The 19,165-nt window shown below is 35.0% G+C and overlaps 1 protein-coding gene across 1 annotated transcript in view; it reads right to left on the bottom strand.

The window, feature by feature from the left end:
- The window catches only part of LOC136855040 (MAM domain-containing glycosylphosphatidylinositol anchor protein 2-like), a 123,095-nt gene that overhangs the window by 11,127 nt on the left and 92,803 nt on the right, over positions 1 to 19,165 (bottom strand). The window contains exons 2-4 of the mRNA XM_067131803.1: positions 11,394 to 11,447; positions 6,863 to 7,050; positions 1,586 to 1,662 (exon numbers count right to left, since the gene is read on the bottom strand). Coding sequence (XP_066987904.1) covers positions 1,586 to 1,662; positions 6,863 to 7,050; positions 11,394 to 11,445 — 317 coding nt within the window. The 5' untranslated portion in view covers positions 11,446 to 11,447. The remainder of the gene's footprint in view (positions 1 to 1,585; positions 1,663 to 6,862; positions 7,051 to 11,393; positions 11,448 to 19,165) is intronic.

Raw genomic sequence — 19,165 nt, 5'->3', positions numbered from 1 at the left:
ACCGTGATTCATAAACAATCATGAAGCTACAAATGCTGTTTAATATCCAATTCACGCTACCTCGAATATCCCCGATGGGGAATTATCACCGAAGGGAATTTTTATAAGGGATAAATGAATCAGTACCCGGGAACCCGATCCTCGACAGGACACTTTCAACAACTCCAGTCGCCTGGTGGTCTGACCGTCGACTGGAGTTGCTGGTAAAGTATCGTGAGCGATCAAACTCTATGGCATTGGATTCATTTATCACTTATAAAAATTCCCTTCGTTGGTAATTCTCCATCGATACCCGAGGTAGAATGAATTAACATTTGTATTTATAAATATATATATATATATATATATATATATATATATATATATATATATATATATATATATACCCATAAAGCTTAAAAGGAAATTTATGAATGCATTCAGCATATGCACATCTAGTTAACAATATAGCACTGGATTTATTAAGCGAATTTCCATAATGACTTTCCAACATGATTATTCACGTTTATGAAGTACTGAATAATATCCTACATCATATATATTAAATAGTATATCAACGAATTGTGAGGAAATTTATGAAAGGGGGTCGCTTGGGAGATCTGTCATATAATAAGTAGTATGTTTCTCTCTCTCTCTCTCTCTCTCTCTCTCTCTCTCTCTCTCTGTTAATATTCAGCACCTGATGCATAGAATGTTTATCTAAAAATTAAGAGAAGATGTATGTAGGTTTGTATCTATAAACCCTGTTAGATTAATTGGGTACGTATTTACAAAGATATAATAAATGATATCATACATCATATGAACGGTGTGGTCTACTTAATGTTTATAGAGGAAATGGAAATTTCATTTGTTTGCTATAAACCAGAAAAATGCTTAATGGTATTCTATGACAAATTTCTCCAAAAAATTCTCTAAATTTTCTAAAAAAAATGTTTCTTTCAAAGATTTTGTTCATTAAATAAAAGTTATACAATGCATTTGTTAAGCAATGATATTGGAAAAACAAAGTAAATAAAGTTTAAAATAAGAATAAACCTAATGTAATGGGGTCTTTTAGGGAGATTCTGTGTCGTGCAACGCACGCTCTCTCTCTCTCTCTCTCTCTCTCTCTCTCTCTCTCTCTCTCTCTCTCTCTCTCTCTCTCTTTCCAGGATACACCAGGTGAAGGAGAGTGAAAATTATCTCTCTTTCTCTCTCTCTCTCTCTCTGCAAGATACTCTCTCTCTCTCTCTGTCTCTCTCTCTCTCTCTCTCTCTCTGCAAGATACACCAGTTGAAAGAGTGAAATATATGTCTCTCTCTCTCTCTCTCTCTCTCTCTCTCTCTCTCTCTCTCTCTCTCTCTCTCTCTCTCTCTGCAAAACACACCACTAGGTGAAAGAGAGTGAAAAATATGCATCTCTCACTCGCTGCAAGGCAAACCAGATGAATGAGAGTGAAAAATAAATGCAAAGAGACACAGAGAGAGACAGAGGGGAAGAAGAGAGAGAGAGACAGAAGGGAAAGAGAGAGAGAGAGAGAGAGACAGAAAGAAAGAAGGAAAGAGAGAGAGAGAGAAAGGAGAGAGAGAGGACTGCTCCTTACTTTTCATTCTCGTGGTAAGTTGCCGTTCCCACAGTCAGTAGATGAATGTTGCTACCCTTCCGCCTCACCCACGATACCTGAGGAAAGAAATGCATAGTTGAGACATTACCAGTATTTCTTCAGGGCTTAGATATATATATATATATATATATATATATATATATATATATATATATATATATATATATATATATATATATATATATGTATATGTTACTGTGTATGTATATATATGTATGTATATATATGTATATATATATATATATATATATATATATATATATATATATATATATATCTATATAATATATATATATATATATATATACATATACATATATATATATATGTATATATATGTGTGTGTGTGTGTGTATGTGTGTTCCTCCGTGTCTTATGGATGTCTTACCTTACATTCTTACACGTATACACAGAATTGTTCAGTTATACATATACATAATATTACTATAATTCATTCAGTCTCCCAAATAGCAAACTTCTCGTAACATAGGGGTCTGATGACACGAAATATTCACTGGTCACCGAAAGAAATTCGCTGTCAACATCGAGTATCAGAATCACCATCGAAATTCAAATAACATACTTCATTTATAACTGAAACTGGGAAATTCCAGTCCGGTGAACTGTGAATGGGATTATGGTCGTTTCCGTAATGTTGAAATTAAGGTGGCTGAGCTTTCATAAAGACTAAATAGCTTTAATTTTGGGCTGACTTTGGCGTGTTGTCTTTCATTTGTTTCGTGGATTGGTCTCTCTCTCTCTCTCTCTCTCTCTCTCTCTCTCTCTCTCTCTTTAGCTGTCAAATAAGCGCAAGTGCACACACTCTCATAGATTCGTTAGTTTAGACTCTCTCTCTCTCTCTCTCTCTCTCTCTCTCTCTCTCTCTCTCTCAAGCACACACACACCCTCCAAACCTATAAAAACTTAGTTATTTTTTTGATTCTGATCTCTCACTCTCTCTCTCTCTCTCTCTCTCTTTCTCTCTATATATATATATATATATATATATATATATATATATTCTACTATATATATATGTTCATATATAATGTACATATATATATATATATATATATATATATATATATATATATATATATATAGATAAATAGAGAGAGTGACTAAATAGGAAGAGCAGGAAGAATATTAACTAAATTTGTGTCGGTTTTGGAGCGTGTATGTGCCCTTGAGAGAGAGAGAGAGAGAGAGAGAGAGAGAGAGAGAAAAAGAGTCTAAACTAATAATGCATTACTAAACAAATTTCATTCAAAGAGTTACAAAATGAAATATATTCTGCTTCATGTTTTTGATATCCAGAATATCTAGCGCTGAATACCACAGACTTGCAAATGTTTACAGTGAATTTTTCATTTGATAAAAACGTAAATATTAGATGAATTTCTTTTGTATTCAACAATATATATGCAAAATATCTATCTATTATAGGCTTGCATGCGAAATGGACACTGTCATTAATAAACAGTATTTCTGTAATTTTTAAAAACTGCAAGCGAATTAAGCATTTTTCGCAATAAAAGAATAAAAAACTAGAAATATTTTTAAAAATTGTCTTTTCTCCTTCACATCATCCAGAATAAAAACAACAAGTAAAAAATGTGCCGAAGTTTTTTCGGCGCAATTGAGTTTCCTGTATTGCGTATAATGCTGTATGAAACTCTCAGCCACGGCCCATGAAACTCTCAGCCGCGGCCCATGAAACTTTCGGTCACATCCCGGTGGTGACCTGTGCTGTTGGCACCTATAACAGTGCCAGACGCACAATCATGGCTAATTTTAACCTTAAATAAAATAAAAAATACTGAGGCTAGAGGGCTGCAATTCGATATGCTTGATGACTGAAGGGTGGATGATCAACACACCAATTTGCAGCCCTCTAGCCTCAGAAGTATTCAAGATCTGAGGGCGAACAGAAGAAGTACGGACGGACAGACAAGTAGCCATCTCAATAGTTTTCTTTTACAGAAAACTAAAAAGGGATTAGTTAGAAAAAATTCTTTTCTCATTCCGCCAATATATATAAAGTAATTATCGGGAATATTCCCCTCCTGTTGGAATATTCTCGCGTCTAAAATATTCATGAACCGGAGCAAAAAAAAAAAAAGCTGAGTTGATGAGCGACTGCTTCTGAAATCTTCAGTGGTAAAAAAACGACAGCTTGGAGATGACAGGAAAGCAAAAAAAAAAAAAAAACTAGTAAACAAAAAAATTGAAAAGCAAAAAATGGCAGAGGGTCGAGATGATGGATGGCACAAAGAAAAGAGGATAAGATGAAAGAGTAATTTTAAATAAAGGGTGACGGAAGGAGGAAGAGGAAGGGGAGGAGGAGGAGGAGGTTAAGGAGGTCAAAAGGAGATAGAAAGGTCAAAAGGGGGAAGAAAGGTCAAGAAGGAAAGGTCGGCTCGAGTGAAGAGGCAAAAACTCGGGTAAGTTTCCTATGGGGAAAATAAAAGAAAAAAGTTTCCTACGGGGAAAATAAGAGAAATACAAAGTTTCCTATGGGGAAAATAAAAGAAAAAAGTTTCCTACGGGGAAAATAAGAGAAATACAAAGTTTCCTATGGGGAAAATAAAAGAAAAAAGTTTCCTACGGGGAAAATAAGAGAAATACAAAGTTTCCTATGGGGAAAATAAAAGAAAAAAGTTTCCTACGGGGAAAATAAAAGAAATAAAAAGTTTCCTATGGGGAAAATAAAAGAAGTAAAAATTTTCCTGTGAGGAAAGAAATAAAAAGTTTCCTATGAGGAAAATAAAAGAAAATGTTTCCTATGTGGAAAATAAAAGAAATAAAAAGTTTCCTATGGGGAAGATAAAAGAAAAAGTTTCCTATAAGGAAAATAAAAGAAGTAAAAAGTTTCCTATGGGGAAAATAAAAGAAAAAAGTTTCCTATGGGGAAAATAAGAGAAATATAAAGTTTCCAATGGGCAAAATAAAAGAAATAAAAAGTTTCCTATGGGGAAAAAATATTTGGGAAGGAGGATGTGTCAGGTATCCTTCAATAAAAATATGACATCCTTAAGGAGGATGTTTGAGTTTATTTAGAATATTAGCAGTGAAAAGGCAGAAACCTTTTGATGGACACATTCCTGCATCTCGTGACTTTTGCAGATTTACTTGTTCAAAGCGAATACGTCTTCATGTTTCCACGTGATTATTTAACGTCTTTAGAAGCTTTCAATTCTGAATATAAGATATGTGACTAACTAACACTGTATATATATATATATATATATATATATATATATACTGTATATATATATATATATATATATATAGAGAGAGAGAGAGAGAGAGAGAGAGAGAGAGAGAGAGAGAGAGAGAGAGAGAGAGGCATTTTCCTTATTTATTCATTCATCAGTTCCATATCTTCGTGATTCAGTATACATACACACATACAGGCATACATACACACACATATGTATAAATACACAATCACGCACACACACATGTATATATATATATATATTATGTGTGTGTGTCCGTTTGTGTGTGTGTGTGCGTACCAAATAACGAGACTGTGATTCCACCTAGTAAACAAAGCGGTCAGAATTGGTCAATCATAACTGGATGAGTGGCGACTTTTTATATATCTAAACAGCAACAATCTATGATGTTCAGTTTTCAGCTGACCGTGAGTCCGCATTTAGTTCGTTTGTGCTTTCTGTAGTGGGCCTAAAAAATGCTAAATTTAAAAGCTGAACAACGCGTCAATTTAAAAACTTTGAGTAAAATTGCACAAAACACCAACGGAATGTTCTCAAATGCTTAGGACAGCTTATGGGAATGACTGCCTCCTGCCTCGTGCCCGTGTGTTTGAGGGGCACAAAAAGTTAAATCAGCGCTTCAAGGGACACGTTTTGGGTCAATATATATATATATATATATATATATATATATAATTATATATGAGAGAAAATATTTAAAACGTTTGATAACTCATAATTTAAGAATTGTATACAAACAAATGCAAATGCAAATAACTGCTGTAATTTCTTACGTACATCAAGACTTTACAGGCAACTTATGTGCTTTATAAAACCAAGAAAATAGTATCTGAACGGTACATAACATTGTGATTTAAACTTTAGTAAACGAAAACGTAAGGAAAAGAAAGCACGAACCAAAACGCCTTGAAATATTTTAAAATGTCAGTGAACAGTCGAATTGGCAACTCAGAGCCGTTTAGTTGTTTCCATGTCCTACGGTAAGAGATTCCGTAGAAGAAGCAGGTCTGTTTTGGTTAAAGCTTCATTCGGTACCCTGATGTTCCGGTGTGTACTTCTGCGATCTTGTTTGGTTAAAAGTGTTCGAAACTTTAACTTGAGCGCTAGTGATAGACACAGTCAATGCAGTTGATTATTACAACTGCGAGCCTCTGTACTTAACTACCGCCTGAACGAGTGATTTCATAAGCCGCGCTTGAAGATCAGCCTTCTAGCGAGGAGGAATCTTCCATCCTTAAGGTAAAAACAATATAGTGAATTTATATAATGATCAGTGTCATGGAACTGTTAGGATAAGTACGCAAGACCATTTCAAATATCAGATATCGTTTCGAAAAGTTAGTGTTTGAATTTGCTAAGTGAACAGTTGGTTCATTAAACGGTCTGTCTTGCAGTTTGGAGTTGAGTGATTTTCTAAATACCGTATTGGAGGTTATGATCATATATGATGAAATTGTATAGTTTAAGTGGAATTTTGTGTTTTCCTACAGTGGTGATGACTAGTGAGGTGCATTTACAGTTATTTTCAACTTCACGAGTGAATTTGATATAATGGTGTGTTTTATGGAAAGGAATTACTATACTGTCTCTCTCACCGGGAGTGTAACGCATTTTCAAACGTAAAGAATTCTTTGATGTGGTATTGACGGAGTACAGCCTACTTGCTGTTATATAGTTAACTAATTATATCATTTACAGATTTGCTTGAGTGTAAAAGATCTCGACAGACTCTTGAGTATATTGCAAGAGAAACATCACTTAAGTATTTTTATATTAAAATGATAATCATTCAGAAAATTTACACAGCTTAAGGGATAACGAATAAAATACAAATCTTATAATAAAAAAAAATAAAATTAATGAACTGATGTAGACCAAATCTAAACAACAGAAGCTAAAGTAATCGCTGTGCTTAAGCATACCCTTACAAACAGAGGACCCCCCAAACCCGTCCCCCAACCCCAAGAGAGCAGACGGAGGCTTCCCCTGTCCAAAAAACCTCCAGAAAACTTACCGTTCTGTCCTTGAGACGGAAGACCTGGCAATCCAGGACGGCTGTCTTCCCCTTGTTGATGGTGATTCTCGAGGAGTTGAGGTAGTGCAGGAAATAGGGCAAGGTCTCGGGGTCAGGGGTCGTCGGAGGGGGTTCCGTCGTGGTCTCTGGGATGTCTATGCTTGGGGCGAAGCCCCCCACGTGTGGCACTGCGGATGGAATAAGGGAGATGATTTTAATTTTGCGGGTTTGTTTTGAGTTAGTGATTCTTGTGGTAGCGATTTGGGGTTTTTTCGATGTGTCGAGAGAGATGAATGTGTTATGGATGTTGTCTGTGTATATGTATGTATGTATATGTAATGTATATGTAAATGTGTTTTACATATGCATATATAAATATATTTACATTAATTTATATATATAAATTATATATATGTATATACATTGTATATATATACACTTTATACACTGTATATATATATATATATATTTATATATAGCCTGTATATGTGTGTGTTTATATATATATATATATATATATATATATACATATACAAATATATTATTATTAATAAAAAAATAGTTTAATCAGACCAATGTAAATAAATTATATATATATATATATATATATATATATATATATATATATATATATATATGTCATATATAATATATATATGTATATATATATATACAGAATCACACGCACACACACAACTACACCACACACATATATGAGTAGACAAATACATCAAAAAGCGTCGCTTCATCCTCTAGCCACAGCGAGTGTCAGTACAACACAGTATAACATAATGCACCGCAAACGCCAAAAGTCAATTTCCCTCCGCCTTAGCGTCGTATACACCAATATTCGAAGCTTAATAATATACCATTAGGAGAGGAAATGCCTTATCCTCCGGGCACTCGGCTCCAGCGTCCGTATACATATACATTAGTCCTCAAAGGAGGCTGATGATATTAATCAATTACTGTATTGGTTTAAGGCCTTGGGAATGGGATATCGTGAGGGTTTAGCAAAGCAGATGGGATGGAAAGAGCTTGTGGGGTGGGTGGGGGGGTGGGGGAGAGTGGAGGAGAGAGAGAGAGATGGTACTTTATTAGTGTCTGTTTATATAGATATGAGGGGAAAATACATTCTGAATACGGTTATGCATTTATTTATTGTATATTAGGTAATTGTATAAATATATATATATACATATATACTGTATATATATATATATTTATTTATATATATATTTATTTATATATAACATATATATATATATATATATATATATATATATATATATATATAGTATATACAGTATATACAATATATATATACACAATTACTAATATACAATAAATATAACTGCATAATATATACAGTGTATATATATATATATATATATATATATATATATATATATACAGTATATATATATAAAATATATATAATATATATGTACATATATATGTATATATATATATATATATATATATATATATAGTTGTATGCATGTATAGATAGATAGACAGATAGGTATATTGTACAGCATTCTCGCCCTTGCTGTGTTCGCAATACAATTATCGTTTTTAATCAGTTTTTACATTTTTCCTCTCCATTGTTTACCTGACCTTCGTGTTCCGTATATCTGTTTGTTACACTAAATCGAAAATAACGAAGAAAATAACAAAATTCGAAACATATAATCAAAATATGAACCACTTCCAGCAGTCAAGGACGGGAAGGGCGACCCTGTTAGTTTTCTGAGGCATCTTCAAACTTCTCCGCGGAAATTTACAGCGGGGGAGAAATATTTTCCAGAAAATAGGGGAATATAGATCACTGTTTATTTACGTGATCGATCTCGAGAAGTTATACGTATCACCAAGGGACTAAATGAACTATGCACGCGGACCTGAACCTTTGGGGAATTTTTTTTTTTTTTTGTTACAGGGGATTAATTTTATCGTCGCTTTGTTTTAATTTTAGTTTTATGTAAAATAAAACTATTGCCATTTTCTTTAAAAGAAAACTTTTGTGCCGGTTTTGTCTGTCCGTCCGCACTTTTTTCTGTCCGCACTTTTTCTGTCCGCCCTCAGATCTTAAAAACTATTGAGGCCAGAGGGCTGCAAATTGATATGTTGATCATCCACCCTCCAATCTTCAAACATACCAAATCGCAGCCCTCTAGCCTCAGTAGTTTTTATTTGATCTAAGGTTAAAGTTATCCATAATCGTGCGTCTGGCAACGGTATAGGACAGGCCACCATCGGCCGTGGTTAAAGATTCATGGGCCGCGGCGTTCACATTACCATTCTTCCATCTTACTTTCCACCCTCTCCTAACAACTGATTCATAGTGCGAGGTTTTCTTCCTCTTAACCTTTCAAACTTTTTACTGGCAATTTCCGTTTCAACGCTGAATGACCTAATAGGCCTAAGCGCTTAGCCTTTGGCCTAAACTCTGTATTCTGTTCTATTGTATTCGATTGGAAATTAGGACATACTGGAAAGTATCAAGAAAATGAATCATAACAGTTAGGTCACGAAGACCTCGTGATAACTTAGATGGCAATTTTATACTAAAGTGATTTCAAAATCCCTTCATAATTAACCTCGTGATGTATTTAGATACTTTAACATATTTTCATTTTTCCTTTGCCAAAATGATTAACCAACTTAGCGGAATAATTGCTGTATATTATAAAAAAAAGTAAAAAATGCGCCGAAGTTTCTTCGGCGCAATCGAGTTTTCCGTACATCGTATAATCAAGGCTACAGAAAATAGATCTATCTTTCGATGGTCTCGGTATAATGCTGTATGAGCCGAGGCCCATGAAACTTTAACCACAGCCCGGTGGTGGTCTGGCCTATATTGTTGCCAGATGCATGATTACGGCTAACTTCAACCTTAAATCAAATCAAAACTACTGAGGCTAGAGGGCTGCAATTTGGTATGCCTGATGATTGGAGGGTGGATGATCAACACAGAAATTTGCAGCCCTCTAGCCTCAGTAGTTTCTAAGGTCTGAGGGCGGACAGAAAAAGTGCGGATGGACAGACAAAGCCGGCACAATAGTTTTCTTTTACAGTAAACTAAAAACTACCGTTATCCAATTTATTACGCAAAATAATTATGTATGAAATATACAAGATAAAATCTGTATATTTGTATGTTTATTGAAAACTAAAATACAAACATTAGATAATAACATTATTTTTTAATCATATTTGGGCCGCCAGCTTTGCCTGGGAGCCAAAACTGATCACCACCAATGATAATTATCACTTTTGCAACAGGTGGAAAGAGTTATGCAATTTCCGCAAATTTGAATGCGAATCTCTCCTGTTTGCCCTCTTTATGATAATAATAATAATAATAATAAGAATAATAATAATAATAATAATAATAATAATAATAATAATAATAATAATAATAATAAAGTCTCAAGTAAAAAAGTACCCAGTAACGATAATGATAATAATTAACAAAGTTCACAATAGTTCCCTTTTTTCATCATGATAGTAATAATGACAAAAATGTACCCAATAATAATAATAATAATAATAATAATAATAATAATAATAATAATAATAATAATAATAAGCAGTTCTTAAAAAGTGTCCCTTTTTTATTTGATACTAATAAAAATACTTGAGTAGAAAATGTACCTCAAAATAATAATAATAATAATAATATGTAATAATAATAATAATAATAATAATAATAATAATAATGTTCTTAAAAGTGTCCCTTTTTTCATTTTGATAATAATGACAACGATAATAGAAATACTTTGGTAGGAAATATACCTCAGAATAATAATAATAATAATAATAATAATAATAATAATAATAATAATAATAATAATAATAATAATAATAATTAGCAGAACTTCATAAAAATGCCCCACCAAGTGAAAGCAACCAACTCAGAAAGAGAGGCAGCTCAGTCACTCTTAATGCAATCTCTCCCTCCTCCCCTCCCATCCCCTTCCCCTCCCACTCAGGATGATAGAAGAGAGAGAGAGAGAGAGGAGAGTGGCTACTCCTCCACCACCTTTTTGGCCAATGGTTTGAACCCTAATTACGACCGAGTCAAAAGTGTGAAGCCTCGGGGGAAAATTCCTTCTCAAAGATCTCTCTCTCTCTCTCTCTCTCTCTCTCTCTCTCTCTCTCTCTCTCTCCTCTCTCTCTCTCTCTCGATCTGAAAACTTGGCGTCTTTTGCAACTTGGGGCGCGATTTTTTTTTTTTTTTTTTTGGTAACATTAATTCTTTAATTGGTATTTTCGCGGTTCCCGTTTTCGGTCGTTTTATATGCTTATGTATGTATGTGTTATACATATATAATATGTACATGTATATATATTATATATGTATATATATATTAAATATCTCCTCTATATACCATCCAGTTGTAATGAGGTCTTGATGGCAAATGTATTAATGCACAGAACAATTGTGTAAGTGATAAAGTTAATTCAAATATATATGTATAGATATTTATATATTTATAAAAGGAAATAAACATGTGACACTCACCTATCCATGTGAAGACCATACACGTGAGCGTTGGCCAGGTGAAAAAACCCATATCTGAAAAGGAGAGAGATAAACACTGAATGAATCGTATGTGTGACCACAGGCTACTGTAATATATAAACACTTAATCCTGACAGCTGTGTAGGACATGTGTGTACGTATGTTCACATATGCTACGTGTGTTGGTACAGTTTTACCTGCGGGGAATTTTTACAGGTGTGTGGAGCTTAACGTATAATCTTTTTATATGTTAAGGGCAACTGAGCACGTGTTTCTTAGTTTTTGTCTTACTCTCGTGAAGATCAACAACAACAAAAAAAGCTTTTCATACGAAAAGTGAATTGGATATTTTGTCCTCTCTCTCTCTCTCTCTCTCTCTCTCAAACACACAATGCACACGCACATTCGCAGTATTATTTGTCTTTTCAGAAAACTTAATCACCCTCTCTCTCTCTCGCTCTCTCTCTCTCTCTCTCTCTCTCTCTCAAACACAATGCACACACATTCATAGTATTATTTGTCTTTTTCAGAAAACTTAATCACCCTCTCTCTCTCCCGCTCTCTCTCTCTCTCTCTCTCTCTCTCTGTCAGACACAATGCACACACGCATTCATAGTATTATTTGCCTTTCAGAAAATCTCTAATCTCTCTCTCTCTCTCTCTCTCTCTCTCTCTCTCTCTCTCTCTCTCTCTCTATGTCAGACACAATGCACACACATTCGCAGTATTATTTGCCTTTTTCAGAAAACTCTAATCTCTCTCTCTCTCTCTCTCTCTCTCTCTCTCAGCTCTCTCTCTCTCTCTCTCTCTCTCTCTCTCTCTCTCTATGCACCACAATGCACATTCTTCGCAGTATTATTTGCCTTTTTCAGAAAACTTATCTCTCTCTCTCTCTCTCTCTCTCTCTCTATGTCAGACACAATGCACACACGCATTCATCGCATCCTTTTCAGAATTATCTCTCTCTCTCTCTCTCTCTCTCTCTCTCTCTCTCTCTCTCTCTCTCTCTCTCTATGTCAGACACAATGCACACACGCATTCGCAGTATTATTTGCCTTTTCAGAAAACTTAATCTCTCTCTCTCTCTCTCTCTCTCTCTCTCTCTCTCTCTCTCTCTCTCTCTCTCTCTCTCTCTCTCTATGTCAGACACAATGCACACACGTATTCTGGGCAGTATTATTTGCCTTTTCAGAAAAATCTCTCTCTCTCTCTCTCTCTCTCTCTCTCTCTCTCTCTCTCTCTCTCTCTCTCTCTCTCTCTCTCTATGTCAGCCACAATGCACACACGCATTCGCAGTATTATTTGCCTTTTCAGAAAACTTAATCTCTCTCCCTCTCTCTCTCAAACACACACATGCACACACATTCGCAGTATTTATTTGCCTTTTCAGAAAACTTACTCACCTCTCTCTCTCTCTCTCTCTCTCTCTCTCTCTCTCTCTCTCTCTCTCTCTCTCTCTCTCTCTCTCTATAGAATATTCAGTCAAACTCCCAATGTCTGACGTCACTCAGAAGATGACATGCCTAAGCAGAGACAGTGAGAGATAATTCAATCTTGCCTGCTTTACCGCCAGATACCTCTTGCAAGCACACCCAAGCACCCAGTCCAATCAATAATTTTCCGCTGGGCTGAAGGGAGCAGCTGGAACTGCTGTTTGTGGTAACTGTCATCTTGGATTCTGCCGCGTTCTTAGAATTTGGTCTACGTTACGTTTCAGTCTTCCAGTCCCCACAGGGGGGTAGCGCCGTCAGTGTACCTCATGCGGTGCACTGTAGGCATTACTCAAGTTCTTTGCAGCGTCCCTTCGGCCCCTAGCTGCAACCCCTCTCATCCCTTTTAATGTACCTCCGTTCATGTTCTTTCTTCCATCTTATTTTCCACCCTCTTCTAACAATTGTTTCATAGTGTAACTGCGAGGTTTCCCCTGGTTACACCTTTACTGTCAATTTCCGTTTCACCGCTCAGTGACTTCATAGGCCTTCGGCCTAAATTCTATATTTTATCTGTCTGTCAGTCTTCCGGTGTCTGAAGAATTTATTTGCCCAAGGGTTTCATTGTCATCTCTTTTAGACAGAGTGGTTCGGGGTAGTAGGTTTCTGGTTCCTAATATTAGCCGTTACGACTTGGTCCACTGACGGATGGTCTCTTGTTTGTCAGTTTTTCATAAGTTGTATTTTAAAAGAGATCTTTCACATTCTCAGCTGATCCCTGATCAACTGAGAATATGCTGAACAGCAACACCAGTATGTATTAAATGTGCCTCGCTGTCGAACTTCTCAGTTCCAGAGGTCCTTTATCCCTCACACCGTTGGACTCTGGAACAGCCTCCCAGAGGGTGTCGTGCAATTGGTGCTTCAGAAGTTCAAGCGAAGATGCAATGCATTACTACCCTAATACTATTCTCCTTGCATTTGAATATATTTTTATCTGTTTGTTATTTTATTTTTTACTTTTTTTAATAAGTGAGATCTCTCTTTCTTAATTTCCCTTTACCTCTTCTTACTTCTTCCTAATTAAAACCATATTCTTTGGAAGCTTGAATTTCAAGTCAGTGGCCCCTTTGGTGGGCTTGTTCCAGATAAATAGGGTTCATCTGAATAATAATAATAATAATAATAATAATAATAATAATAATAATAATAATAATAATAATAATAATGATTAATTTACTTAATTTTATTATGAACGTTTATTAATTAGACAATTGACAGCAGAAGTTGCTTTGATGGATTAATTACGGCTTTCTTTTTTTCTTGTCAAGTCAGACATTACATGTAGCTCTCGGCACTTGATCTCCGGAATTTCCACATCACTGTATAAAGTTTTAGTTTTCTGTAAAAGAACACTATTGTGCCGGTTTTGTCTGTCCGTCCGCATTTTCTTCTGTCCGTACTTTTTTCTGTCCGCCCGCAGACCCTAAAAACTACTGAGGCTAGAGGGCTGCAAATTGGTATGTTGATCATCCACCCTCCAATCATCAAACATACCAAATTGCAGCCCTCTAGCCTCAGTAACTATTTTTATTTAAGGTTAAAGTTAACCATAATCGTGCTTCTGGCAGCGATAAGGATAGGCCACCACCGGGCCGTGGTTAAAGTTTCATGTGACGCGGCTCATACAGCATTATACCGAGACCACCGAAAGATAGATCAATTTTCGGTGGCCTTGATTATACGCTGTAGCGGCCGTACAGAAAACTTGATGGTGCCTAAGAAACTTCGGCGCATTTTTTACTTTTTTGTTTTTCAGTTTTATAGAATTTAACGTTAATGCACAAATTGTTACATTTAAATTTTTGTTTTTTCTCAAAATACCCGTGATAATAAACAGCAGATAGCCTTACACGGGAGCATGGGAAACCTACAGTGTTTCTGCCATTCAAAAAAATTTCCATTGAGTTAAGCCTTTGTCTTTACGCATTTAAATATTAATGTACAAATGATTAAACTTGCGGGTTTCCCTCAAAATACCTGTGATAAAAAATAACAGAAACCTTACATAAGAACATAGGAAACCTTATGTTTCTGCTCTTCAAAATATTACAAATGGAATCAGCCTTTTTATTTTCATTTTATACATTTCAGTGTTAATGCACTGTACAAACTGTTAAATTTTAAGGTTTTTCTCACAAAATACCCGAGATATTAAACCGAAGAATCCCTACATGTGAACGCCCTCGTAGAGGCTGGTATTGCCGTCAGTGCACTTCACTTGGTGCACTGTAAGCATTATTGAGGTCTTTGCAGCGTCCCTTCGGCCCCTAGCTTCAACCCCTTTCATTCCTTTTACTCTACCCCCATTTATATTCTCCTTCTTCCATCTTACTTTCCACCCTCTGCTAACAATTGTTTCATATTGCAACTGCGAGATTTTCCTCCTGTTACACCTTCCAAACCTTCTTTACTCTCAATTTCCCTTTCAGCGCTGAATCCCCTCACGGGTCCCAGAGCTTGGCCTTAGGCCTAAGTTTTACACTCCTTTCCTTTATACACGCGGAAATTCTTGCAGGTTTCAGTATCACATCTTTCTCTTTCCACAGGGAGGTAAAAACCATTTCCCCTTCAGAATCAATCATTGTACCAACGGGTTCAGATTTCGGCTGAACTCAAGCCGTCACACGAGACACAGACCAGTAATCCAGTCCCTTTAAAATCTGGTCCAGACGAGTCGTTACAGAAATGAAATCGCATTCCTCTTGATTTGAACAAATATTAACTGTTGATACAGAGTCATTAAGCATGCAATTGCTTATTAATTTCGGGAGACATTTCAGATCTGCTGCCCGTGATGCGATTTTCGAAAATTACCTGGGAGATTCGGGGTTGTGCTTAGACCTTGGCGCGCATGCGTTAAAGCGATATGAATTGCGCTGAACTTTGTGATGTTTCTTTAAAGTCAGGTGTATGAAGTGGCAGTGAGTCACAACGAGGACTGAGAGCAAGGAGAACGAGTTAATTTGTTTCCTTGCGAATTTGTTTTTAGTTTTTCGTAAAAGAAAACTGTTGTGGCAGATTTGTCTGTCAGTCCGTCCTTTTCTGTCCGCGCTTTTTCTGTCCGCCTTCAGATCTTAAAAACTACAGAGGCCAGAGGGCTGCAAAGTGGCATGTTGATCATCCACCCTCCAATCATCAAACATACCAAATTGCAGCCCTCTACCCTCAGTAGTGTTTATTTTATTTAAGGTTGAAGTTACCCTTAAACGTACTTCTGGCATCGCTATTGGTACCAACAAGACAGGCCGCCACCAGACCGTGGCTGAGTTTCATGGGCCGTGGCTGAAAGTTTCATGGGCTGAGTTTCATGAGCTGCGACTGAAAGTTTTAGGTAGCAATATACGGTGTACAGAAAACTCAATTGCTCCGAAGAAACTTCGGTGCATTTTTTACTTGTTTGTGAATGAAGACAAAATTTGAATTATACCAGTAATGACAGCAGTAAGAGTTTTGGAAAAGAGTATAATAACAATAACAAGAATATACAAAACAGTTTGATGAATCTTGACCCATTTTAAACGTTATTCTAATGTAAAGGCGTCAAACGCTTCTTCATTTCTGCATTAATCACGCCATGTATATATACAAAAACTGAAGGAATCTCTCTCTCTCTCTCTCTCTCTCTCTCTCTCTCTCTCTCTCTCTCTCTCTCTCTCTCTCTCTCTCTTCCTTTCTGTATTCATTTATTTCCCTCTCGATGGAAGTATCTTTAGCTTATTCAAAGCCTTTAAACGTAGGTATTTGTCTATGCATGTCATATATATACAATGTATATATATATATATATATATATATATATATATATATATATATATATATATATATATATAATTTATATATATATATATATATATATATATGCGTACACATGTATATATATGTATATATACATGCATATACATATATATACATATACATGTATATATACAGCATATAAATATCCTTGCAATTCTATGAAGTGCAACTCCGATCCGGATAAATACCGTTATTTCAGCTGTGTTTTGCAGCGGCCTATCAGCTTTAACTCACGCACCGTATGCTGTATTGAAAGATGCAATCTTTTGCCATTTGCAGTAATTACTTGAGTAACTTCAGTTGCTCTGCCATGGACAATTGAAAGAGAGGGTCTCCTCCATTTGAATGATATTATACGAATTCCTTGAGCACACTGAGTATTCTTGAAAGCATTCACAATGTCGTGGTTAGAATGTTGTTCGTTAGGAAGACCAAATTGTGTGTGTGTGTGTATGTGTATATATATGTATATATATATATATATATATATATATATATATATATATATATATGTGTGTGTGTGTGTGTGTGTGTAGATGTATGTATGTGTGTATATATATGGCTGCAACCGGTATATAGTGTTTTATGGACCTCTTTATCATATATACAATTATATATATATATATATATATATATATATATATATATATATATATATATATATATATATATATATATGTATTTATACATATATATATATACACACATACACATATATATTTATATATATATATATATATTATATATATATATTTACATATACTGTATTTATACAAATACATACACACATACACATATACATACATATATATATATATATATATATATATATATGTGTGTGTGTGTGTGTGTGTGTGTGTGTGACATACACATAAATTGTACTATTGACAGAAGATGGACGCACGAAAACTCAAACATTCATTTTAACGTAAACACTGACAAGAAACACCATTCAAGTGTTCGGAAGTCCTTGCATTCAAGTGCTCATCTCTGGTCAGAAATTCAATTTATTGATATAAGTTTGGAATTTTAATTAACTAAGAATGTAATGAAAGTTCTTCATTCATTTTCCTCCAAGAACAATACATGAGAAGGAACTACTGGTTCTCGCTGTGTAATTGGCTTATATACCTAATTACGTTCTCTGTCATTTATCGGATATTGGTAATGTGTAATTGGCTGAGCAGCACCCAATAGTGATCTGTGAACTGACGTCAGCAGTGAGAATTGAGCTGACGTCAGCATTGAGAATTATGTTGATCGTTTTCAATATATTTTGTGGGGTGGGGTTTAGGGGTTGAGGTGGGGTAAGTATCCCAATTTCATTGTTGCCAATTAAAGGAATGTACGGTGGTACTTTGGCTTATCTACGCGTCACCTCAGAGGTGCTAGTACTAAACATGGCGGAAGCTCAACGTGACGCCGTGTTTAGTACCAGCCCCGCGGGAATCAAAGATATTTATTTATTTAACATAACAATTTGTCGACCACACAATATAGAAATAGGTGTATGTAATACTTTGATCCCCGAGGGGCTAGTAGAATTTGTATTTCGGTTAAATTTACCTCTCAGTATTTTGTTACGTAACTTCTACTTAATCTTTGCCCTTTGGTCGTAATTAACTGCGATGTAGTTACTTAATTAATTATAATGTTTCGATACTACTTCCGCGTGGGTTACAAAAATAAAGGTAATTAGTTAGCCGCGTTCATATCTCGTCAGTTATGTAAATCGCCTTTTGTACAAGATATATATATATATATATATATATATATATATATATATATATGTGTGTGTGTGTGTGTGTGTGTGTGTGTATGTGTGTATGTATATACATAAATATATATATACATACATATACATATATCACAAAATAGCCACCTAACTTTACTGTGTATGTATAATCATATTAATCGTATTATGTTTCAATAAGAGGGGATAGTTTAGACTCCATATTCTTAAAGTTACGAAGTACAAGCTTTCAAAGACATAAAGTCTTCTTCTTCCGGACTGTAACCTAAACCATCCTGTCTTATCGATGCCTAATACGAGTAATATGAATATTGTATATGTATATATATGTATATATATATACATATATATACATATACATATATACATACATATATATATATATTCTTATATATAAATATATATGCATATATACATACTTATATAGACACATATACATACATATATATATACATATGTATGTAATTGTGCGCGTGTGTGTGTAGATATATGTATGTATGTAGATATATATATATGTATGTATGTATGTATGTATGTATGCGTATATGACATACTTTCAAATCAGCGACTGCCACTCAGATGAGACCCTTGTTTCCTGTTGCACAAAAACGAGGACAAGGATTTCCGTCCCCTCAAAAACTTGTAATCTCTGGAATACGCTGGGATTTATGCCAAAATCCCAGATATTGGAGTAAAATATAAAACTGAGAGATTTTATAGCTAGCATTCAT

This window comes from Macrobrachium rosenbergii, chromosome 30 (assembly GCF_040412425.1).
Source record: "Macrobrachium rosenbergii isolate ZJJX-2024 chromosome 30, ASM4041242v1, whole genome shotgun sequence".
In the NCBI taxonomy this organism is placed as follows: domain Eukaryota; kingdom Metazoa; phylum Arthropoda; class Malacostraca; order Decapoda; family Palaemonidae; genus Macrobrachium; species Macrobrachium rosenbergii.
Note: the sequence above shows the minus strand (reverse complement) of the source record. Positions and strands in the feature narration are given on the sequence as shown.